Source organism: Gasterosteus aculeatus, chromosome 9, assembly GCF_964276395.1.
Source record: "Gasterosteus aculeatus chromosome 9, fGasAcu3.hap1.1, whole genome shotgun sequence".
In the NCBI taxonomy this organism is placed as follows: Eukaryota; Metazoa; Chordata; class Actinopteri; order Perciformes; family Gasterosteidae; genus Gasterosteus; species Gasterosteus aculeatus.
Window position 1 is genome coordinate 7,941,371 of NC_135696.1, and position 25,865 is coordinate 7,967,235.

At 49.8% G+C, this 25,865-nt stretch overlaps 2 protein-coding genes across 2 annotated transcripts; one reads left to right on the top strand and one right to left on the bottom strand.

Moving 5' to 3' along the window:
* Positions 1–297: 297 nt before the first annotated feature.
* On the top strand, positions 298–2,990 carry c9h19orf67 (chromosome 9 C19orf67 homolog). The gene is made up of 7 exons (XM_040186491.2): positions 298–807; positions 1,034–1,223; positions 1,295–1,439; positions 1,648–1,757; positions 2,002–2,184; positions 2,268–2,414; positions 2,536–2,990. Exons 1-7 carry the CDS (start codon positions 663–665, stop codon positions 2,657–2,659), a joined length of 1,044 nt encoding a protein of 347 aa, XP_040042425.2. The 5' UTR covers positions 298–662; the 3' UTR covers positions 2,660–2,990.
* Positions 2,960–24,334, bottom strand: prr36a (proline rich 36a). Its single transcript, XM_040186489.2, has 6 exons — positions 24,078–24,334; positions 14,495–15,144; positions 14,267–14,339; positions 10,372–10,562; positions 7,711–10,254; positions 2,960–5,943 (listed from the first exon to the last, which is right to left on the bottom strand). The coding sequence occupies exons 2-6, from the start codon at positions 15,039–15,041 to the stop codon at positions 4,931–4,933; spliced, it is 4,368 nt and encodes a 1,455-aa protein (XP_040042423.2). The 5' UTR covers positions 15,042–15,144; positions 24,078–24,334; the 3' UTR covers positions 2,960–4,930.
* Positions 24,335–25,865: the final 1,531 nt, after the last annotated feature.

Consider the following 25,865-nt stretch of genomic DNA (forward strand, 5'->3'; position numbering starts at 1 on the left):
ATACATAAGCTCTCCGTCCCGTATTTGTTACAAATAATTAAAAAAATTAGCTAAGCATGTCAAAAGGTGCAAATGTTTCTTGGGATTTGTTGAGTTGGGATGGTGGGTTTAGCAACACAACATAAAAAAAAGATAATTTTTCTGCAGAATACGAATTGATATTTTGTCATTTTTTTGTAACCTTCAACAAAAGCAATGATAAAAAAGAAGGCTATATTTTTTTTAATTTCTTGCAGAGGCCCTTTCAGCTTTGACCGTTGACACCTGCAATGTACCATTCTGATTGGACCGTCTGATTGGAAGGTAACAGGTAGCTTTCCCGCTAGCTAGTAGCTTAGCTCAACCGTTATCTCAAAGTCACAATCAACGGACCGCGGCGTGATGAAATATATATTGATTTCGTGCATTGCTTTAAGTTTAAAAAATAGCCGTCTGTTGTCCAGTCGTTAACGTTAGCTTTCTAACGCTAATTCTCGGGTGAATCGCTAGCTAGCTCGCTAGCATTAACGTGAATCCATGAGACATAGCGGTTGCTAATATAGCAGTTTTAACAAACGGTTGAAAGGCGATTCGACATATATTATTCTTAAACATTCAGTTAATTCGGCGTATTATTTTCAACAGATTCCCTAAATCATACCAATTTATCAACAACAGACAGCATGACGGGCATTGAAGTTCAGTTTGAGGCCCAAGTTGCCTCCGACTCGCCGTCGGGACAAAGGGCCTTTGGGGTCCTGCAGGAGGACGCGAGCGGCGAGAGGGAGTCCGACTTCACGGAGGGGCTTCAGGTCACCGGGCAGAGAGGTAAACTACTGGCGACAGCGTGCTTTAATGAAATACAGAACCCTTTCATTTGTTTTATTAATATCACTTCTTTCACAGTTGTTTTGCTAAAACAACCAAATAACTACGGCACTAGCGTGCGCCAATGCTTTACATTCCAATGTGGGTTATTTATGTCAAAATAGTGGCGTGGAGATGGCGTAACTCGCTGGAGGAGGTTAATGACGTTCATTCATTCGCCTTTCAGAGGAGGAGCAGCCGTCGTTTTTGGCCGTCGCTGCTCTTCCGGCGCCGCCTGGCGGCGAGCACGCGCCCTGCGGCAGTGACAGCGAGGCCTGCATCTTCCCGGTGGTCCTGTGGAGCCTGCAGTCCACGGAGCTGCAGCTTCGGTTCCTCATGAGCAAAGCGGATGACCTGCACAACTTGGTTTTCGACAGGTAGGCTGCCATCCAGTTAGAAAGTAGTCGAGTGATTTCTATTTCTGGTATTTTACAGGTTTTTTTTGCAGTCAGCATCAGCTGGCGAGGGAGGCGCTTGTGGCTGAGGTGCGAATCTTCCTGTACACCTGTGAGCAGTTCTTCAACGACCTGGAATCCACAATCCACGCCTCCCAGAACACACTTCTGCCCTCTGCCTTTGAAATCAATTCTCGGGTGGGTTCGGCCTCCTGATTTAGCTTCAAAAGGATCCTTTAGATATTTTTCATTTCAAGTGAAAAAATATTTTGCCCTAATTATGGGAAAACATAACCAGCCCCACCCACTATAACGGGGGGGCCCCCACTGTTCTAATACCATCCTTACAACTTTTGAAGACTTGAGCTCACAGTACTTAAGGTGTTAAGTGTAAACTTGTTTGTAGCGTGTACAGCGGTTGGACTTCTCTCAGCAGCTGTGTGACAGGTTGGAGCAACTGCTGTTGACCTACGCCAGCTGTAATGTCCTCTGTTTGGACGAGACCAACCCGATCAGGTGCGTGCACACAAGTTTTGACCTGTATATTTACAGTCCGTTACACCCGGTTATCAAATGTTCAGTATTTGGTTACATGTAAATCATAGTCTTCCTAATTTCCTGGCACATCAGCTCCATAATTTGTCTTAGCTTCTGGCCAGTTATCGGCCTCCTTCTCAATCTTAAGGTCTTTCATTTTAGGCCACTTCACTTTTTATTCAGCTCTACCTGTGACAGTCCCTCCCCTAATCTGTGTCCCCAGCTTGTCTCACTTCTGCATCGGTCAGAGTCAGCTCGGCGCCCTGAGGGTGAAGGCGTTCCGCTACTATAAGCCCACGCCGTACCTGGCTCGACTCGACACCGGCCTCTACAAGCGCATGCGCTGGAACGTGGAGCGGCACAGAGACGAGTACGGCGAGGGACAGATCGTCTGCGACACGGAGTAGTGAGTCCAGATCGGTGGTCCCTCTTTTCCCCATTGTTCTACTTTCCCAATCCTATGTCTCTCATGGCAGACGTCCCTTTCAGTTACTTCCTGTGCTACGAGGACATTCCCAGCAGGCACGCCGATGCAGGCCGGGACCACGATGGCGTCTCCCACAGCAACGTGGTGAGGATGTGGTCCATTGGTCATTGGCAGCAGGTGACCCCCGAAACAGATGACATCGATCACTGGTAAAGCCCCACGGTTTACTTTTTTTTTTTTCCCCCCCTTCCATGCCCAGTTCCCCCTGGGGGGGTAAAAAAAAAATAAGAACGTTGTGGCCAAAGAGTTTTGTTTTTTCTCTCCGGTCAGGGTTCTATGCGAGGTCCCTCAGGCCAACTACCACAAGCTGTTGTACTTCGGCAGTGAGGAGCCGTCGAGCTGCAGCGCCACAGAGCGCCTGCAGCAGCTGCTGTCCCACCAGGCGGCAGAGTGACGGCCGCCTCCGTCACACGTACATCCGTCTCCGGGCCGCGGCGACGGGAAGAGGAGCCGCACCAGTTTCAATCCCACAGGACGTCAATGCGTCGTTTATCAGAACATCTGGATGCCAAGTTGAACTCGCATGACTGATGCATTCTGGGACTGTTGACCAGCGTTTGCCAAAGTAATGGTTTTATTACGTTCGCTGTTCAGTGTGGAGAATATTTTTAAAACAGATTGTAGATATTTTTTAGGTTTTTTAAAAAGTTTCCAAATATCTAAATCTTTCGTTGTGTTGTAAAGTCCAGAAAAGTTATTAAAAAAAACATTTTATTTACATGAAACATTGCATTGAAATAATTACACACAATAACAGACTTGTCGTTTAGAGGAAATGCAGAGAACTTTACAATTTAAAACAAGCTGCCATGATTTTAGGCTCCTCAAGCGTGGCCCCATTTACTTTAACAGGTTCATCAGCTCATTTTCCATTTGCTCAAGAAACCTCACCTTAGTTCACAATAAATTAATATTTAAAAATTGTGAGATTTCATATCTTTGAGTCAAGGTAACAAGTGTGTTGGACCACATCATCAGCTCATTTTCACCCAAACTGAAGAAGACTAACTTTCTTGACGGGTAAAACCGTAACATTTACAACAAACATCCTTCATTCATATAAAATCGATGTACTCTTAAAGGGCTGCTATACGTATACATCTCTAAAGTACAAAATTAAAGTGGAATTTTCCTTCATTACAGTGAACAGTCTTGACGCCATTTACGCACACATGCTTACAAAAACACACGGACGGGTTAAAGAAAGCACATTTAAAAAGTCCAGCTTCCTAAAAAGAAAAAAGCGCAGATAGCCTAAAGCGTTTACACCCGGCTGCCTGTCGCTGCTAAACTCTGCCTCAATAAGAGCAAGCAGAGATTAGTGGGCGGAGCTCAAATCCAAATTAGGTTTTAGGAACCAATCAAGGTGAAGCACTGGACGCCAATTTATACGGTTCCCCTCCAGTGACCAGCTGCCGCGTCATGTGATGTCACCACCTTTAAACTTTGTCATAGCGAGCCCCCACGGCGCCGAGGGACACAAAAAACAAAACATGCACAGTAACCGGAACGACGTCGACACACAGCACTGTCGAGACCGCTTACAATACGGCGGCGTGGAGCCCCTCGGCTCTCACAACGAAGGGACCCCCTGCAGCCAGCTGCTCACGTGTAGAGGGCCTTCAGGGAGACTGCTGCTACGATTTCACACACACACACACACACACACACACACACACACACACACACTTCCTGAAGCCTCATTAAGTGGCCGACGAACAACAAAGAACATCTTTCTAGTCCCTACGAGGACTTTGCAGAGACCTCAGGTTCTCTAAGCTAAACTGAGGTTAATCAAACCAGTGTCCAAGGCTCGCCACATCATCTCGTCTGATTGGTACGAAATAAAGACCCAACGGGATTAAGTGCAATCTCAGAAGCTTCCATTGCTTTTTCAGTAGCAAGACATCTCCAGTGCATTCCCATCGTAATGACACAGTCATGAGGATGAGAACCAACGTTTTCTTTTTTATCAAATCAGTTTGTCACATGTCACATTTGTGTTTCTGTAGGAAAGACGACACTAAAGTTCTTCACCAGCAGAACCGGAGTAGTTTTCTAGCCCCGAGTGGAGACTCTCAGGCAGCGTTGTGCTTGACTGCATCAGTCCTGAATCAAAGCAGTCACTCTCTGTTGGCCGCTGAGTCCATAAACATTACGCCGCTCAGAAAGCGGCCAACTATTGAACCGCAGCACTGGCCTCACCAGAGTAGCGTGTGCAGGTTTTTTTTTTTAACAATAGTTAGAAATCCCTGCCTCCCTCTAGTGACTTGTCAATATACCCAAACACTTAACTCCTTAACGCAGAGTGTCAACTCCGTCTGCAGGTTGGGCCCGGATCTCAGATTGCTCTATTTGAATAATCAATTCAGTAGTTTGAAAAGACAAAATAAAAATTAAGTATATATTTTGGTGAAAGCTTGAAACCCCCGTGTTGCTTGGGAACCAGTGATCTAAAAACACTAGTTTATGTGTCCTCCTCCAGAGCCGGGTAGTACAGAAACATAAGTCCAGCCCTTCAACCTCTGTACAGTGGTTCTCCTGAGGTTGACACACACATCTAGAGCACAGTGGATGTGACGCCTTCTTTGTGACTGTGTGTACACACACACACACACACACACACACACACACACACACACACACACACACACACACACACACCTCAGTGATGAGTCTCCAGCTCCACCACCGTCCACTCGCCCTGCGGGGAGCTACCGGTGGTCTCTGGGGAGAAACTGCTGACGGAGGTGACTGTGGCGGAGGGAGGCGTGAGCGGAGGCAGCAGGCTGGGCCACAGGCTGCTCTCCAGGGGGCTCAGCGTGCCCCCGGCCCCCCCCGGCAGCAGCAGCAGGGACGAGCAGCCGTCTCTGTTCAGCAGCAGGCTCTGGTTGATCAGCTGCTGGACGATGTCCACATTCTTCCCCCAGTCCAGCTCCTGGGGGGCGGAGCGCTCCGGCGACTCAGGAGAAGAGCTGTCCCCGTCCTGGGAGGGGTCGCTGGATGTCGGAGGGGAGTCAGGGGGGGGAGGAAGAGGAGAAGAGCTGTGGGTGGACTGCGAAGAGTCTCGGAGCCCCCCATTCCCCAGCGTCCCCCTCTCTTCCTCAGTCGTCTCTACTGTGGCCTCCCTCCCCCAGTCTCCTTCACCCTCCTCTTCGTCACTCGCCTCCAGGGCCTCGTAGATGGTGCAGAGGCCGGAGGAGGGGGACACCGGCGCCGCCTGACCTTGGTTGGACTGCTGCTGCAGCTCCTGTTGCCACTGCAGGATCTGCTGCCGCTCCTTCAGCTCCTGCTGCAGCAGCTCCTCCTCTTTCCTGGAATCCTCCCGCGTCTTCCTCGCCAGCGCCTCCTCATTCCTCTTGATCTCCTCCTCAGCCTCCTCCTTCTTCCTCCTCGTCTCCTCCTCCTCCCGCCTCTTCCTCTCCTGCTCGGCCTCCTCCAGAGGCCTGCTCTGTTGGTCCCGGCGTTGCTGCATCTCCAACAGCTGCCTCTGGTGTTGCTCCAGCCGGCGGAGCTGGGGGCTCAGCGCCTGCTGCCCGGGGCTCCTGGGTGGGAGGTCGGCACAGGTCAGCTTGGGTGGGGCGAGGGCGGAGGCGGCGTGAGGCTTGACGATGTCGCAGTAGCTTCTAGGGAAAGCAGGGTGCTCGCGGCGGTGAGGGTGGGGCAGCCCGGCAAAGCCTGTGTGAGAGATGGAAGATTACAATAGCGCGATCGTGTTGAGAATAAAACAAAAAAGGAATAAAAACAGATCACGGGCAGCAGGACAGTGACAGCAGTGCAGTGTGAGTACAGGCAGGAGGGTGTAGAAGGAAAGGGGTTGTGGGGGGCCTCCACAGGGTAAAGGAATAGTGAGCATTGTGAAGTCAGTCCCCAAAAGGTCCGTCAGTAGCCTACAAACTGACCAGCAGTTATTGGTGTTCCCCCCCCCCCCCCTTTTGTATTTTGAACCATTTGGCAGTGACAGTGGGCCATTGTTTGAACGTCATATAAACTTGTCACAATGCAATAAAGACACCAAGAAAAGACTTGTGTACAAAAACAGCAGCCAAATTCCTGTAAATGCAACCACCATCAGCTATGGGGTGAAGTGAACCAAAAAAAGAAAAGAAAAAAGCATCATGAGCTTGAACCGTTTCCACCCGTGAATGGAGTTTATAGTTAGTCAACCAGTGATTCATGCAGAAGCTCTCCATGCATTTATAGACATCCAGCATCACAAGATTAAATAAAATAATAGCTTAGCTTTAGAAAGAATGCCGTTATATCAACGGCGAGTCCTAGAGCAAAGATGTCCCATTGATCCTCTACACACTGATCCAAAGTAATGTCATGAAATTCAAAGTGTGTGTGTGTGCGCGCCCCAATGTGACATGCATAAGCATAAGTTAACATTAATACAGTGCAGCAAGAAAAAAAAAAGAAAAAAAAAGTAGAAAGAGCTAACGAACAGGAACACACCCAGAGCGGACAGCAGGGCAATTAACTGAGCAGGTCTGACTTCTTCTGGATGACGAGACGTAGAACTTCACCCGTTGACGAGAAGTTGTGGCGCTGTTGATCGACTCGTGGCGGCTCCTTTCCAGTTTTGAGTTCAGACTGGAGAAGTCTTTGAGGGAAGCCACGGGTTCCACTCACTCAAATGTGTGTACAGGTGTGTGAGCTTTTTGCAAGTTAAAGTATGTGCTTAAAGAGTGTGTGTGGAGCCGCTGGTAAACATGTAGAAGTGTGTCACACCTTGAAATGAATAAGTTACGATCCACAGAATATAAATTACACCCAAAAGCCCACTTCAATGAAACTCTACAGGGTGAGATTACATAATGGTAAAAATCTAGTCTTTATTTAAAGTTAATCAATCCAAAAGCTGTGTAAACACGATGAAAGAAAGAGCTGGGGTACAATTTAAAGTGCAAGAGATGAGTGATCGGGCTTATAGAAGATCGCTTGTATCGTACGGTAGCGACATCAGAACAGGTATACACAATCAAACGCATGACCACTTAGCCGTTTTGTTCAGTAAAATATAAAATAAAAAAGAAGGATAAATACACAAACACATCATCAAATATACAAACACATCATTCCACGTTTTCTTTTGTTAAGCTGAATTCTCTTGTTTTACCACTTTAAACCAACAGTCCAATCCATGGCAATTCACAACAACATTATTCTGTGTCGAGTCAAACCGGCACAGAAACCCAGGCAGAGTAAGTAGTAGCTATTGCACATACACGAATTTAAGCCATATACTCATGAGGGAAAGGTTATATCAGAGGGAGGCCACTGCTTTAGATTACTTCCCTTTTTAAATCTTTTTTTTTTTGCGTTGTTGCTGCTGCTGCTGCTGCTGCTGCTGCTGCTTACGACAAGAGCTACAACAGTGAGATATTGTGGGCGGCTGCAGCGGGGCGGGGCCTGTTAGGGAGATGATTGACTATACGTTACCTGAAAAAGAGTTCTCAGTCTTTTCACAGATAGAATAGTAGGGTGGCTGGGTGTCATCTGGGCTCTCCTCTGGTGGCTGCAAAGTGCTCGGGGCTTCCTCGGGCCGCGGCACTTCCTCCCTGAAGCTCTCGCCGGACTCCGCCTCCGGCTGCGTCCCGCAATCGATGTAGTTGTGCTCGGCGACGCACGGCGGCGACGACGACGGGACGGGACAGGCCTCCTTGGTCTCATCGGACAGCTCCTCCAGGGAGAAGATGCCCGGGCTCTTGACGCAGCTCTCCCCTGTGGACTGCGCGTTGGAGTTCGAGGCAGTGGTCATGGTGTCGAAGCCGTAAGACGCCAGCGACGTCGCCGAAGGCGGGGTGGTGTCGAAGCCCGCAGCGCCCTCCTCCACCTCCTCCACGATGGACAGGCAGCGCTGGGCCGGCGGCTGGCAGTCAAAGGTGGCGTGGCCGACCACCAGACTCTCCAAGGAGTCGTCCAGCAGAGCCTCCCCCTCGGTGTCGCTCGCCTCGTCTTCCGTTACCGAGGCGGAGGACTGGTTGGAGGCGGGGCCTCCCTGAACCACGTCTGCAGACGGGGGCTGGGCCTCTGCATCCTCGTCTCCATCCCGGCGCGGGTCAGGCTGTTGGGGAAGAGCCGGTGCTCGCACCTCTCCAGGCTGCAGCCTCCTGGCGCCGTTGTTGTCGCAGAGCTCCTCGGGCGTGCTGGTGTCGCTGCTCAGGGTGCTGGACGCAGACATGCCGGGGGCCGGGGTTTGCGTCGGGGCGGGGCCCCACTCACCCACGGACATCGGGCCCACTGAACCTTGGGGCTGCTCTTTGACGGCGGCAACAGCAAGATGGGGAACTCCTGGGTTTTCCGGATCAAAAGGAGCAGAGCCGTGGTCCGGCCAGACCTGAGTTGGGGTCTCCGGGTCCGCCTGCCAGGCGTCCTCCACAGGGCTCGGCGCCGCTCCTGCCACCGGTGCGGGCTGGGAGGAGTTTTCCAGACCCTGCAGTGGCTGAAGAGGTTCCGCCCAGGGGTCAGCTAAGGGGTTTGGTTGGTCCCACTGAGCAGCCGGGGCGGAGGGCAGCAGCGGGGGGGCGGCCACTCGGTTCAGGTTATCGAGCCTCTCGTCCTCAGCAAAGTCGTCCTCATCTGCGTTACCGTAGCTCTCCAGCCCGCTCTCCGTCACCCCCTCACTAGCCATCTCCACATCGTCGTCCTCCTCATCCTCCTCCTCACCATCTACGTTGTTGTCATGCCTGAGTCTCTGAGGTTTGTCTGCCCGCTCTGAGCCCACGTCCATGTCGCACACCCGGTCGTCTTCCTCGTCGTCCTCGTCGAAGTCGTTCGCCGGTATGTCTGGGACCTTCTCAAAGTCCGGTGAGCCTGCAGAGGCCCCCTCCATGTCGATGGCTCCTTTGAGGCTGCCGTCTCCCAGGTCGTCCATGCTCTCCGTGCCCTCCAGGACACCGGGGGCACTCAGCTCCGACGCGCCCTGCTGGCTGCCGCTTACATCCTCGGAGTCCAGCTCGGAGAGCAGGGCACCACCTGCCCTCCAGTGGGACCCCCCGACTGGACCCGCAGAATCGGGGCGAGAATCCTCTGTGGGCTGCGTGGTTCCGCTCATCTCGGACACGGACACCAGCTGGCTGCCTTCCCTCTCCTCTTCATCGTCCTCCTCATTTAGATTGGAGTGAGGAACCAGCACAGGGATGGCATTTGCTGCTGCCACGGATGTGGAGGGGGTTTGGTTTAGGTGAACGGCCTCCGCAGATAGCGACGGAGGGCAGGCCACTGGCGCTGGCGTCGGCTCAACTGGGACAGGGGTCTCCTCCCGCGTCGTTGGCGAGTGGGCGTTCCGCGTCGTTGGCGAGTGGGCGTTGCTCTCTAGCTGCTCCAGGGGAGGAGGAGAGGTCTGTGGCGACATCGTCCTGGCGGGGCTTCGAGGAGGAGAGGAAGATGCACCCTGTCCCTGAGCGGGCTCCTGAGGTACCGCCTCTGGAGAGGGACCCTGGGCCAACGCTGGGGGCCGGTCGTCCTGTGGTGCGGGGGCAGCGAGGGGTGATGCCTGTGGGAGGAGCTCCGTGGCCTCCGATTGCGTTGCTGCTAGCACAGCGGCTGCAGTCACAGCTGCCCGTCCGGCTGCTCTCTGGGCTTCTCCGGCATGTTTGGTAGTATTTAAAACCCCCGTTTTCTTTGCCGCGGTGAAAGGCGGGACGGCCTGCATTGGTTTACTTCTACCTTTACCCTGAGGTGTGCTGCTGTGTGCTGGTCTGCTTGCTGGAGAGGCAGGCGGGGTTTGACCAAGGGGAAGCCTGTTGCGGTCCTTGAACCAAACAGGCGCCACAGGTTTCTTTGTGGAAGAAGGTTTTGCAGGTTGCGACGCTTTGGACGGCGACATTTTGGGATCCGCCTTTTTCTCGGACACGGGGCCCTTGGAGGCGGAGTTGAGCTTTAGGGTGGCTGTGGGTTTAGATGGTTCAGGTTTTTTTGTGGCAGCGGAAGTTGTAGCTACGGCGGGTTTCTTCGCCACAGCAGACGGTGGTCGACTGACATCTGTTGGAAGGAAAGAAGAGAAAATCCGATTAACTTCTTTTTTCATTGCTGTCAAACACTACTGGGTACATTTTAGATCTTAAAACCGTATGTTGCCCACACAGTTGAGCTCCCTACCTTTCTTTGCAGCAGCTGTTCTTGGAGGCTGAGCCGCTGCAGTCCTGCCTGTAGAGGGCGCTGCGGTGACTCTGGACGCAGCGGTTTTGGCAGTTGCAGCAGTGGAGACCTTGATCGTGGATGTGGTCGCCGTGGATGTGAGCGCCCTGGATGTGAGCGCAGCTCGAGATGTCGAGGGGCCCGGAGCAGGCCTGGAGAAAGACAATGAATTTTAAATTAACTTTTAAGCTCAATTACTTTGTTGGCAAGTGAGGAACACTGAAAGGAAATAAAAAGATTGAAGAGGAATGGAATGCAAGAAGAATGAACTGAACGGTCACGCGGAAAGAGGATGAGGTGAGGGAGCCGGGGCTAAATCAAATGTTTTAATAAAAAAGGTTAATGGGGAGCAGAGCGCAAATTAAAGAAGAAAAAAAAAGGAATGAAGGGGGCCAAAGTAGAGCGAGGAAATACAAGACAGTGGAAGGATACGTTTCAAAAGCAGAAGAACAGTGGGAAGGAGAGAAGATGAGTCTTGTTTTAACTTCCTGGTACACTGCTCCGTCTGAAGGAGTTCTACAAGCCAGAACCGCTCCGCCTGCTTCCTCCAACACCAGGCACCTCTCCTGGCCAATCGAAAAGGGTTCAAAGTGCACTGCGCCCAAAACCCCCACACGCTCAACTAGAGCCTTCCGCGCATTACTACGGTTCAACGTTTGTGACGTAGTCCAAGGATTTTATTCGTAAATAATTATCAGAAGAGGGCGGTAAAGCCACAAAAGTAGTAATAGTAGTAACCCCTGCAAAATTGTCTGTCCTACATTTGTCTGCTCTCGGGCTCAAAGACTTTGCCTCAGTCTGTGCTGAACGCCTGTGAAATGAGCGAGCCTTCATTTCCGCTCTTGAACCCTGTTGTGCAAACACAATACAAAAAAAGATAGAGTATGATTACAACAACATCGTTTCTACAACAACCGAATCACTTTCACAAACAAGGGCTCCACAATCGCATGGAGCTGTGCCGATTAAGTCTACCGACATGGCCGACGACGTAAACACAAGCCGACGGATGCTGCCACATTAAAGTGACCATTACAATGACCATTTGTAGCAGACAGCCAGACTCGCAGGGATACTGGAATGAGCCGGAAGATGCATCAGACAGAAGATCTGGGTCCAACGTGAAATGGAAGCATGTCAGACGATGTGATGAAATCGGCCCAGAGTGAACAAAACAAGGAGATGCAAACTAGGGGGTCTGAATAGAAATAAACAACAACCTTAACAGGATGGGAAATGGATGGAAAAGAAATGAGGGTTAAAGTTGTTGTTTTTATTCATCTATACTCTGTTGGTGGATTAGTACGGATTACATTTCCTACCAGCAGAAGGTTGAAAGTCAATACAAATCACAGACCACAGACAGGACGAGAGGCACTGCACAGCCATCTACAGAATGTCAACAACCTTGTCCTCTTAAGAAAAGGCCAGCATAGGGACAAGTCAGTGATGCACTCGGTTTCACAGGTAATAAAATATATAGTAATCAAATGTTTACAACACACCCGTGGTATTAACATGCCGAGTGGCAACATCTGTTTGGCTGGAAATCACAGTATAAACATCTGCCATTTTGGGATTTAAGCCACACCTTCTCCATCCATCACAAGTCCCTCTTTGCTCCAGATTCCCCTAAAAGCACAGCTTGGAGGCTCAACTCTTTTAGCCTCCCCCACTCCTGTAGATTTAATTATTCTAGTTCAATCAAGTCCAAATAGAAAGGAGAGTGCTTGGCCTGTGAGAAAAATGACCCTAGCAAATGCAGCCCAAGTTCACATTAACCTCCCCTCCTCACAAGGGCCCACTTCCAAGACAACTAATGGAAATGGAGCAGCCAAACAATACCTTGTTTGGCTTGTAGGCCGTCCAAAACCAGCTGCTTTACTCCTTCCCGGAGAGGAGCGCACATTCCTCGGGTCCGCGTGAGACTACAGTCGTCTCCTTGACAATACGGAGTGGCGGCTCGGTGGGAGGTTGAGACCCAGCTACAGCACGGCAGACGTCACTGGCTTATGAGGCATCAGGGCACCCGCTGTCACCCGCTGTCACTGTGACGGACGCCGCGGGCCTTTCCTGCTAGGATTGTAATCCTGGCAGGATTGTAATCCTAGCAGGAAAGTCAGGGAGAGATGACAGCTTTAGACGAAAAGGGACGAGGCAGAATGAAACGGGAGACGGGAAGAGAAACCGACAGGGTGAAAGTGAAGCAAATTCTATGTTTTTGTGCGACTGCAATAATTCTTTTGTTTTAAAATGGAGGCGGCATTGCCGTGTCCGAGGGACCACAAAGCACTATTACCAGCAGCTGTTCTGTCCATTTGTGGGCACACTTTGAAAATGAACCATCTTACCGACGGCTCACCGACGTGGCCGCCGTCTTTCTCGTGTTACAGCACCACACTCACAATGTTACAGTCCCCGTATGCAGCTAAATGATGCACGAGTTAGAAACATGGGGACAGCTGGCTTGTAGTTTGGGCCGCGAGGCGGGTTTGAGGCGATCCGGCCCAAATGCCCGGCACTGTACATTCACAGGAGGCAGGAAAAATGAGGAGGGGGGGGGGGGGGGGGGGGAGAAAATGCAAGGGGGGAGGCGGGAGTAGACAGACAGATTGCTCAGCAAGTGCTCCATAACCCATCGTTAGGAGGACAGCAAAGCAGGAGTCCGATTTCAAGGGTCCACATCGACCACCAAGACATCCTCCGGACCCCCTCGTTGTTGATTTACAGCTTATCACAATGCAAATCCAATAAAAAAAAATGTTTTTTGAAAGTCCGGCCTTACCATCTACAAAAGGTTTATATTATTACATTAAAGATTTACCTGAGGAAACTTCAAAAATGTCATTAAGTTAGTTTGTCCCACAATGATTAATGCAAGCCTCCCCCTGAGCCGAGAGAATCTCTGTTGTAGAGCCGGCAGCAACACAAACAACTACAACACAAAAGGATTCATTACGCCATCGACTTGAAATGCAACACGCTTCTATCCGTCACAGGTAAGGACACCTGCTGCAGTTCTGCCGCTGTCCTCTCTCGTGTCTCAAAAGGAGAGCAGACGGCCGGATGAGAGGTCCCGGGGGGTCCGGGGTCTCACTCCTCTGTGTACACATGCATACGACGGTCTAACCCACACGGCAAGAGACAGACCAGATAACACGCTGCTTTAGAAAACTGAAGGACTCAGCGCCTGGTTCCTTTATTTAATAAACAATTATCAAGAGGGGAAGTGGAGATAATGTAATCAGGAAAACCCCTACATCCTGTAGAAGGAGGCTGAAGTGGTAGATTCTAGATCAAACACTATTTCTGATCACTTTAATTAAATGGTCAGTCAACGGCTGCCTATTATGTTTGGTCTAGATCAAACACTATTTCTGATCACTTTAATTAAATGGTCAGTCAACGGCTGCCTATTATGTTTGGCAAAAAAAACTATTTCGTCTGGATAAGTTTCTTTTGAGTAGATAAAAAAAGCCTCTTCAAATAAAGGCATCCTGGTAGAAAAGGAGGTAATTTTTCAATCCTGCAAACAAAATGATCATTGGAGAGAAGTTCACTCGCCAGCTCAGTGAGAGGGACTGTGATGGGGGGGGGGGGGGGGGGCGCTGCCTGGGACAAAGCGCTAGTTCTTCAGTATCGCTGCCTCAGTTAAGGCCCCTCCGTCTCAGGTTATTTCTGCCAACATGACTCACACTCAAAAAGCAAAATCTGACCAAAAAAAAAAAAAGGCCCAGAGACAACAATGTCGTCCTTTGAGTCCATCAACCAAGTCGCCCCTCGTACAGTGTATAAGGAGAATTTAACACACACGCTCTCCATGTTCCCTCATCCTCCCTGGGAAAGACCTGCATACCTGGCCGTCTTTGAAACAACAGGAGCTTTTGAGGCTTTCGGGGCGGCGGACGGCGCTGCTCTGCTGGCAGGAGCTACAAACAAAACAAAAAATAAGACAAACATGAAAATGAGACGGGATTGAAACAAACAAGAAAAATAAGTGCTGCGTAAGCACGCCTCGTCAGACAGCATCACAAAAAATAAAATAAAAAGACTCATCTCAATATAGTCTAGAGTCCAGACTTACCGGTGGCTTTGGCTCTAGCGACATTAACAGACTCCGGTCTCCCCTTAGGAAGGCCATTCAACGCTGCTGGTTTGCTACCGTTTGTTGCCGTAGCGGGAGCAGCGGCAGCGGCGTCTCTGGTCGGTCCAGAAGGCCTCTTGTCAGGCCCTCTCTGCTGGTTCTTGACTGTGGAGGAGCCGGCCACTCCGCCCGCCGGTCTCCTCGGTGCGCCCGCCGCGGGCGCCGCTTTGGCCGTAGTGGCAGTTTTCTTGAGCGCGGCTGCCGAGGTAGAGCTGAAGGGTTTCACCGCACGTAGCGAGGCGGTACCTGGCCGCGACCCGGACGCCCCGGCAGACTTGGCTGCGGGGTGCATCTTAGTCGCAACGGATCTCGGTTTGACTTTGGGGTCGGCCCCCGCTGGCTTGCCGTTGGCCTTCGTAGCGGCGTCATTCGCGGCTTCATCGGGCCGCGATGGCGCTTGCTCTGTGACGCTGTCCTGCGACGAGGAGGGCTCTGCTACGGCTTCGGTGGTCTCCGTGGTTTCCATGGTATCCCCATCCGGTTTCATTCCCTCCTCCTATGCAAGAAGAAAAGGGTCGGCGCTGCGGCTCTTGGCTTACGGGGTCCAGGGGCTCACACTGGCGAGCGACTCCCTCTCACACTCCGAAGCCCTGTGGCGAAACAACACATATTTGTCACAAGGTTATTAACGACATAGTTTACTGCACACCTCTTGGAAGCAGAGGATAAACCATGTTGCATTGCTCCTGAAGTCATAAGATGTACATGTCACTCTCCGCCAGAGGAAATGCCATTCATGGAAAGGGGCCTGCAAGGAATTTGGGGGGGGAGACTGAAAAACAGGAAGTGAGCAGTGAGAGATGCCAACAAATGTGTTTTCTAAACCTCTAAAGCCAATCTACGAACTAGAGTGGTAATAATACATCGTAGTATGAGCGGCTCCCAGATTAACTATTAAAATACCACAAACAGGATACGTGGATTGTTCCACGATTTATGGGGCAGAAATAAATAACTGATGACTTGTTGCTTTTCCCCAAAACGGGTTGAAATATTTCAAAGGGGAAAGCTTGAAATGGAATGATGACATCGGAGAGGCTCCACAATCTCCTGACATGACAGAGGAACACAAACGCAGCACTCGTCAGCCATAGTCCTCCTCTCGGTGGAGAGGATCCAGATGGTCATCGCCACGTTATCCTTTGAGCGCTTTACCGATGTTTGTGCTCTGGCAGATTCTCTATTCGACAGCAGTAGAGGAAAACTAGAAATCACTCTGGAGGAGTTGAGGAGAGTTTGGGGAGACGTTAATGGGTTCAGGCAGTATGTACCGCTCGCCTCATTCTCCACGTCGGTCAACTTCTCCTCCTCCTCCTCCTCCTCCTCCTCCTCCTCCTCCTCCTCCTCCTCCTCCTCCTCCTCCTCCTCCTCCTCCTCCTCCTCCTCCTCCTCCTCCTCCTCCTCCTCCTCCTCCTCCTCCTCCTCCTCCTCCTCCTCCTCCTCCTCCTCCTCCTCCTCCTCCTCCTCCTCCTCCTCCTCCTCCTCCTCCTCCTCCTCCTCCTCCTCCTCCTCCTCCTCCTCCTCCTCCTCCTCCTCCTCCTCCTCCTCCTCCTCCTCCTCCTCCTCCTCCTCCTCCTCCTCCTCCTCCTCCTCCTCCTCCTCCTCCTCCTCCTCCTCCTCCTCCTCCTCCTCCTCCTCCTCCTCCTCCTCCTCCTAGCACGGCCCTCCTCCTCCTCCTCCTCCTCCTAGCACGGCCCTCCTCCTGCCCTCAGTCTGCTCATAGATTCAGAAGGTTGCTACATATGATCTAGCCAGTAGAAGCTCTGTATGACGCAGGAAACAAGCAAGAGCTGGATTGAATAAAACAGACTGAGATGACCGATAAAAAGAGCAAAGACGTCTTATAATACGAACACGTAGTGGAGCAGAAGAATAAGGTTAGCGAATAGTACGTTCTCCCTACTTGGCTGGTAAGTAATGAGTAAACCAGGGCAGTGACTCAGAAAGAGAGCAGTCTCTTGCCTCTCTAATAAGATCATGGCCGTGCACGACTTATGAGGAAGCCATTAAACCGACAACAAAAAGGACCAATGAGCAAAACGTTCCACTGCTGTGAGATACAGAGTGTATTTATTACAACCTCGCCGCCAAGATCAGGAGCGTAAAGTATTCTCATTGACCAAGTGACCCATTTCCAACAGACAGTTCAGAACAAAGTCCCTTAAAGAAGCCGCGTCACTTCCGGTCGTCCAAAGGTCACAACAAACGGCCTCATCAGTTACACATTAACAGCAGCAGGTAACACAATACGCTCCCCCACATTCCCACAAGTTTGGGGCTTTCCTGCTGAGGTAAAAGATCTCTGCAAGTCTTCACCCTGCGGTGCCAAAGTACTCCGGCTTAGTAAAGCCACAACAATGCTGCACAGTCAAACAAAAGGCCGATAAATGAACGCATGTGGACAATTTTGAAAAGAACTCGTTTGGCGAGTTTAGTGCCGATAACCACCGAACACACCGGCCCACATTCAAACGACAAAAGAACCCTGCCACACATGAAGCCAACGGAACCTGCTTATCCGTTGTATAAAATAATTAAACACTACAACCGGGACGCCTTTAAACAGGTTTCCCCTCCTGCTGCCATCTGTTGTCGACCCGCTCTGGTCACTGTGGCAACAAATGTCACACAGAAAGGAAGCAGAGTAACGAAGCCAACAAAGTTTGAATGGTCCCGTCCTTTGAAAAGGATCCATTAGTTAATGTGCTGACCTGTTAGGACAGTGTGCCTCGCAAATCAAATCCACTATCACCACCTCATCTATACAAATGGGACGGTTTGGAAGCCATTAGCAAATTGGGTAACCTAGATAAGGTGCATCCACTTTTCTAATGCAGATGATAGTAAACAAACATGCCGACCCAAGTCAAGGTTGCTCTTCGAGGTGACGACTCTCCTGGTCAATAAAAAGCCACACGTTTCACTAAAGCAGGAGGAAGCTGCGATTGAAAGCGCAGAGATGGAGAATATAAACCGCCACTATGACGTGCTCCGTCAGTGCTCCATCAGTGCAGCTACTAATGCCAGAGGCTTAGCAGAATGAAATCATTCCTCATGGGGGTGACCCGCTTCTGTGCGAGTGAAGGCATCATCTCCAGCCAGCTGACGCTGTGTGACGCAGCGCACAGGGGATGAGAATGGATCATTAAAATCCCCCCCACACGCACACAGACACACTAACAGAAAACTGAGCTGCTGCTCCTTTTCATATCCATCAGACCACACGACACCAACGCTACTGGCAAGTCTGGGATTCTTTGAAGCTGTTAGAGCGCAGCATTTAAAAGAAGAAAAAATGATTACATTATATGTATATTATTATTATTATTATTATTATAAAGAAGCCTCGTGAATTTTGATGAAATGCATACAAACTCAGTCGACATTTGCATAACAAATATTTGGGTCGCAGCGTGCCTTCCTTCACACAGCTAATATGACAACCAGCTCAATAACCGATTATTCTGTTAAAGACAGAGGCCTTCAGGCTGACAGACCCTGCAACAATGTGCAAGAGTGCGACTAGAAACGCAGCCTCAACTTGTCAGACGTGTTGGAAGCGTCTGTCTGGACACAGAAAAGGGCCCGATGTCTGGCAAAAATGGGTCATTTTTAATAATGTGTCCAATGGTGGCGGAGGGAGTTTGTGTGGTGGTGGGGGGTCATCATTGTCTGCTGAATGTGGACACCAAACTAGCCAGTTGCCTGATGTCGAGTTCCTTCTTAAAGACCCATGTGCATGCTGCATCTGCTCCGAGATGACTTGTGTTAGAAAGGGAATGCTTGGAGCAGCATCGGTATCAAGGGCACATGCCACCCATCCACATTCCTGCTGGAGACGCCGCGGGGCCACACAGCGCCAGCTGTCCCCACGAGCGGGTCCGTGTGACTGAATGTGTGTGTCGCCGGTGGAGTGAGCAAGGAATGTGTAGGATGAAAGTCTGCATGATGTCAAAATGTCTAATCTACATACAGGATGACAAAAGATCTTTTTTTTATTTTTTTTTTATTAAATTTTGCAGCCCTCCACTAACAGCATTTTTACAATTCCACAGGCGCATTTGCTGCAACTCTGTACCAGAACATTAAGTGTTCAGGCATGCACAGAAAATGGAGCAAATAAAGGTTTTGGGGGGGGAAAGGCTCTAGATCAGATGCAGGGGGAACGGCTCAGTCCAGTCCCTGTGTACTACCACCTCCCCACACACAGCTCAGAAATCCATAACAGTGTACAGGGGCAGCTTTTAATGACTGATGTAAAAACACCACCATGGTAGAAGTGGGACGGTGAATTGACCCGGCGCGGCAGGCTTTTACATACACAGCCTCCCAATTCGCTCACCGGACCGTACAAGGCAGCAGCGTCAGAGAGGAGATATGCAGCTCTACAGAGGACTAAAAAACTAAACACAAAACACAGTGTAGACTATCAGAGGGTGTAGCTTTAGGATGCTCAGATAACCTTAAACAAGCCAATAATATTGTCCGATTTAGCAGACCCAGGGATTCAGCTCAGACATAATATTCGTTGGTATCTACACTAGTTAGACCTGGAGTCCTCTTACGGCCCTGATGCTGCTCTCCTACAAAGACCTTCTCTGAACTGGTCTTTTGTGTTTCTCAAACTGGGTAAACAAGAAAAACCAAATGCTTGGTGGTGGGGGGGGCATCGCTTCCACTGTTTACATGCAACAGTAATGTCAGCAAAAGTAGAATTAGAAAAAGTAAAAATAGAATTTAAATAGTTATTTTGGCCACATCACCAGGTGGCAACCTCTACTCAGCCGTGTCACTATATTGGGGAGATTTTTAAAACCATCATTTTTAAAACTGAAGAATAAAACTCCCGTCTTCCACCATTGATGCTTTAACACTGTAGAGGTCGGACAGTTTTCCTTGTAGCAGCGAAACAGAACACGATATAATAAAAAGGATTTATTGAATTTGAACTCAGACATAATACACTTGTGGAAAAGGTCACAGGTCATTAAGAAATAGGGAACAATGTAGATTAAACATTGAATCTGAAGTTCTGGTTCCGCCTGTGCTGTAGTGCAGAGTCATCCCATCAGAGTAGTTATAAACGGTTGAAAAAGACACACGGTACCACGGAGACGGCCCATGGCCGAGCTACGAGGACAACTGTCCACAGCGCCCATTATTAGACACCAGATGCATTCCTCAGCACGCAGAGACACCAAAACAACCCCATTACTGGAGGGCCGCCGTGGTATGAAGTAGAGAGCAGACGTGTCTATCAGCGCTGTGTCATTAAAACAAAACCAGGGACACACACACACACACGCAAAGATCGCACCGGCTTAACCGCTCCTGCTGGAGGGACAATGGGACATTACGGCCCCTCTTCCTCGGCGCCTCTTAGTCAACCGCATCGTATACATAAAAATAAAAAAGGCAATCGCCTGCATAGCACTTTAGCTGAGTAGCTGCAGCTCCACCCGCTGCACCGACAACGTTCAGGAGGGCGGGACTTCATCGCGTCAGCCCACCAAACATGCAGGGCCGTCTTAACGCCTTTGGATTGGTGCTGCTGCTCATTTTTACAACAGGAGTGAAGCATTTTCTGGCCACATTATGTAAAAAGAAAAGTGAATGATGAACCCATGCAACCAAAGAACATACAATCCCCTTAAAGAATGCACATTTCACAATAACTTAAAAAGGGAGAATCTGCAGATGTAAACACACAGTACAATGTCTCGAAAGTGGGATTAAAAGAAAATCTGAAGCCTTAAAGAAGGTGCACCAGGTCAGCATACAGCCCCCCAACCCCCACCCTCCTCCTCATCCTTCAGAGAAAACTATCAAGAAGATGAATGGCACTCCATCCGCCTCGTTACCTAGAGACAAAGAAACACACAAGCACTCAATGTTTTTACCCACCGCCCCCTCCTCCATCGCTCCAAAGAACCAGACCGCGTGGAAGAGAAGACGACCATTTCAACCAGAGCCCGTTTGTTGTGAATAAAACGGCTTGATGTCTACGGCCATGAGCCCCCGCGGCGTTGGAGGGAATCAGTCAGACGAAACATGTTCTCAGCTGAGAACAACTGCGAGGTATTTTAAGCATCTGCTCAATGCAAAGAATCCACGTGGCAGAAGTGAGAAAAATAACACTTTCATTAGTGGGGGGGTGAGGGGGCACTTGCAGCTTATTTGAATCACTTCCAGAAGGGACAGTGACAAAGGCTAAGTGACTAAAGTACTTGATAAGGTAATTCGGAGAAGGTGGTTAAATGGGAATAAGAGTTAAACGAAGCGACCCTTTAAGGGAGTGGCGGTTTGTTGAAGCGGGACGGACTGGAGGCCCCTCCCCGCTCCCACCCGATAGGCCGACGGGGTCAATAGTGTGTCATCATCAGCCGGCGAGGGAAGAGAGTGCGTGTAATCAGATCTGGTCAAAAACAACAACCACCCCCTGCCACCCCCCACTGATCAATGCAAGGTTCTGCGTGGACGACATTTGGCTACCACGAGGGGGAAGAGGGGGGGGGGGGCAGAGACCAGCCCCATTGTCTGCACTGTGCACCACCACGCAACCCCCCCAGGCACAGTGCAGAGGGGTGGATTAACTGATTCAACGGGACAGGGTGGGGGGGCCGGGGGAGGGCATCTGGCGCGGGTAACCCCCCCCCCAAAAAAACAACAACAACCCAGGGGTAGGGGTGATGACGCGAGCCCTCGATCACCACAAACCGTCCATTCAGGGAGGGGTTGGGGTCTGCCTCTGCACGCACACAGCACCCACTGGTAAAGGATGGGCATTAAAAATAAAGATTGGTACACATTTAATGCTCAAACAACGCATCAGTTTCAGGTCAGTCTTGTTTTTGCACTAATTGAGTTCAGTTAAATGTTAAAATGGCCGTGAATCATTTTAGAGACACGTGTCAACAAAAATCAAGTTGACCGTCGTAGAAGGAGGATGCGCAATATAAGATTGCATCATAAGATGAAGCCATGGCTATAAAATAGATCTAGACCTGACATGATGCAGTATGACACTCATTCCAGGATCCTGCCAAGGACCTTTGTCCCATGTAATCGCCGTCTCTTTCCATTTCCCGTTGCTCTCTAATATCAACAAACTAATAACAAGAACACTGAGCTTTTAACACGAGTCACCATTGGTCGCTGAATTTAGCCATCAATCAACAAACGCAGGAGATTGTGTCGGGGGGGGCGATCTTTAGTGCAAGATCATTCTCGCCGCGCTGAATCCGACCACGTGGCTTCTCTCCTGAGCGCCAACTGGCTACAGACGGGCAGCTAGTCGACATAATGCTGGCGAGCCCGAGGGCCAGATCACTTACTGTGAGCGGGCACGGGTCGGCTCAACACCGATACCACACCTCGAAAAACACCCGCCTCTCCAACAGACACACCCAATACACAAAACCATTACCGAATACACACAGGGGCTTTCAATCGCATTTCAAGAGGGTGAAATCACGACATGGCCTGCAGACAAACACACCCTTATATAAGTCACAGCCAGATCAATGGTTGAAGTGATCAAAATATACATCTTCTCTCTCTTAAGCTGCAAATATAACACTGCAATTCGTACCAGTGCCAACACTAAAAGCCTAGTAAAAAAAATTTAAAAAGCGCTCTAGCGGAATGTCTTCGGGACGGCGCTCAAGGCTTCCAAAGTGAGCTGGCAAACAGTCTTTAAAAGAGCTGCATTACTCTGGAGATAATTGCAGCGCACCGAGCCCAGCTCCACAGTCCCAGACAGACCGAGTGCCTGAAAAGTGCAACGCCAGCCTCCACCGCTCCATCCCGGCGGGCGGGGGAGCGCCAGCCCCCAGACCACAGAGGCCGGAGCCTAAGCCCCCTCGAACCGCCTCGTCGGGCCGCAGCGGAAAAGCAGAGAGCTGCAGGAAAACCCGTAAGGCCGAATGACGGAATGGGAGTTTCAGCGCCAGCGGCGTTGGTAACCGCAGTGAAGCGGGTGGAGTTTGGATCGGGTTTCCATGGGTGTTGTCCGGCGAGCACAACAGATGCAAATGCAAATGCTCTGCCGTGTGCAAGAGTCGTGCTTCCAAGGCGCAAACTATACATTTCTTGATTTAATTGATTAATCAATAATACATGCAATACTTGCAGGCTTGAATCAAAAACTAAAAATTGCAGAGGACCGAAAATTTAACAAAAATACTTGTCAACAAACGATACTCCTACCGGTTGAATGATATTCAAGGTAATTGAATGCCTGAATGTTTTCAGGAAGAAAGAAATTTACGCCCCCCACCTTCAACGCTCTGTCGGGCCACGGCGGAGAATAGATCTGAACCCTTGACCCCCCCCAGCATCCACAACCATTATAACCTCGCACAGCTGTTGTACATGAACCCAGGCTAAGCTGAATACACAGCACAGATCAGCCCTTAGATGCATTAATCCAACAACAGATCACACCTCTGAAGTACACAAAAAGGTGGCCAAGTTTAGTTTTACACAATGGAAAAATACGCACACTGAACTTAAAGCGACAGACAGTGAATGAACAGGTTAAAAATGAAGCCATGTTTGTGATACAATCTGATCAGGATAAGAGGAAACATTCTTTGCATAAGGCCTGACGTTTCCTGTTATGTAGAAACACCTTAACAGGAAAACAGGAAACCTCGGGGCGCCTCACAAGGTTATAGGATGCAGTGAAATAAAAGAAAATCAGCATTTAGGAGGAGGAGATGAACGGGTCAACACCAGAAGTGGTTGTGCATTTAAAACATGGGCTGTGTCTCAATCTCACATGATAAACAAAAGATGTTTCTACTTGTACTTTGGGAACCCAAATAAAAGCAGGAAAAAACCCTTCGAAAAGGCCAGGTGGGGGTTCCTGTCAAACACACCGGATGCTTCATGTACATTGTTTGCCCCACGACACAAATAATACGAACACGTCCAACATTATTAAACCGTTTCTCGTGTGGTTCGGGCCCCTGTTCGAGGACCCAAAGGCGGTCCCCGGACCCCGCTGCGGGTTTTCTTTTACCCCCATGTGGAGCTTCAACAGCTCCGCTCGTCTCCGACAACGAGCACGCTGGATTCTCCCGGTGGAGCGCGAGGCCCCGCGTAGCCCCACGGAACGAACACACACACACACACACACACACACACACACACACACACACACACACACACACACACACACACACACACACACACACACACACACACACACACACACACACACACAATGCGACGGAACCACGTGCGACCAAGACTGGGTCGGCCGAGTCCGGTACCAGCGAGCACCGTGGGGAGAAGCTATGAGCGCCATGCTAACGTGACACGTCCATCATCACGTCTCGCCACAAAGGCGTCGGAACAAACCGTAACGACTCGTGGACTCTTCGTCCCCCCCCAAACAACAAAAACGCCCCTTAAAAAGACTCATTTACGAGGCAGCGTTACGGTTAAAGCGGCACAAAGGACCGCGGGGCGCGCTGCCGTGTACTGGGAGATGAACCGTCGCTGCGGCGACACGCACCTGGCTGCAGCGGGCGGAGCTCCTCGGGCCTCGCGGGAAACGAGTCGCTCTCCGTCGGTGCGGCGCCGCGGTGCGAATGCGTTCAGCGCGTCGACGGGGCCGTGAATGAATGAATGAAACGCCCGTTGCGCGTCCCTCTCCGTGCCCTTCCCTGCGCGTCTGGAGGGCGGCAGGCTGCTCCCCTTCATGAAGGGTGGGTGGTGGGTGGAGGGGGGAGGAGTGGGGGAGGGTCTGGAGGGGACGGAGAGGCAGGGTTTGGGCCCGGAGGTGCTGAAAGATTACTCAAGATTACTCACGTGTTGCAAAAAAAAAGAGAGAAACTGAGGTCAGAGAAAAGTGACTTCTATTTTTTAAATAGATGTGCAGCTTTGTTTTCATTGCGGGTCTCATCCAAAACACAAAGTAGAACGCGTGGTTACAATCTGGTATCTTTAAATATAAATAGACCCTAAATAATTTAGCTTCTTAAGAACAGTCAAAATAACAGCAAACCAGCAAAAAGAGGTGGACGGTGGATTCCAGCAATCTACTGTTGTATCTCCATAGAATTGGGAACACAATTCAAGCACCAATGTCCTCAATGTTTTTGGAGTTTTGGAATTTGCCATTATGCATTTTTGCCTGCATTAGTATTTAGTCTTTGTTTTAGTGGTTTCCTTGTAAAGCTACTTTTAATTTGTATCATTATGACCTAAAGTACATGGAAATCAATAATTATTTGTATTTGTTGAAGTAATCGCAATGACTGTTGGGTCGCCATCAGTTCCAAAGGGTCAAGTGTGTGATTCTCTCTCATTCTGCACTAAGTGACAAGGAAAAGTCAAAGGAGCAATGAAACCTCACTGGGCATCAGGTTAATAAGAAAAATATAGCACTAACACCCCTCTTTGCCTTTTTTCCCCTCAGGTGTTTATTCTCCGTGCTTTACATGCAATTTGACACACCACTTTGCATGATTAGTATTATTTTTCCTTTCACTGAAGGGTTTTTAGTTTCTTAAGATTGTGATAGTCATAGTACGACTGAATTCAACCAATTCTAACAGAGGTTTCCTTCTCTGTGCTTGTAGTTCAGCACTGTGTCCACGTCCCTTTGGTACAAACCCACAATAGCTGAGACTTGAATGCTTGATTTTTTTTTTTTGCTGCAGCTGCAGGCTACATAATGGAAATGAATGAAAAGGGACAAGACACACAAAGACTATTTCGACTCACACAGAGAAAAAAAGAGTGAATAGCTGAAGGCGTCTGACATTAGCTGTTGTTTTCTCTCGTAAGCTCAGCGACGAGGAAAAGAAATGGAGATATTTAGGAGAGAGAAAAGCCTGGTGGCGAAGAGAAGTTTAAAACTGTATGAAGGAAAGAATGAAGAAAAAAATAAACCATCAACCGCGGACTCGTCAGCGAACACATTCTTTAGTGTGCTTTAGAAGTGTGTGTCCGTGTGTGTGTGTGTGTGTGAGAGAGAGAGAGAGAGAGTGATGTCTCAGATCTTCTGCTCCTTGCAGGACTCAGGCAGCTGTTTCATCAGCAGCCTGTCAGCCTTTCCAATCCCCAGAGCGGGGCGGGGAACCCAAAAACTCTCCTCAAAATTTCACTAAGTCTCCAACTTAAACTCAGTGTCAGTGAGCAGCCTCGATACTAAAGAGGATTTGCTGTTACTAATCTAAAATATACAGGAAAATAGAGTAACTTTTGCAAAAGACTCGACTTTACTGCAAACCAGAAACCAGGTTCTTGCCACAGGAAGAGTGTCGATCCACCAGTGAACCATTTCACAGGCTCCTTC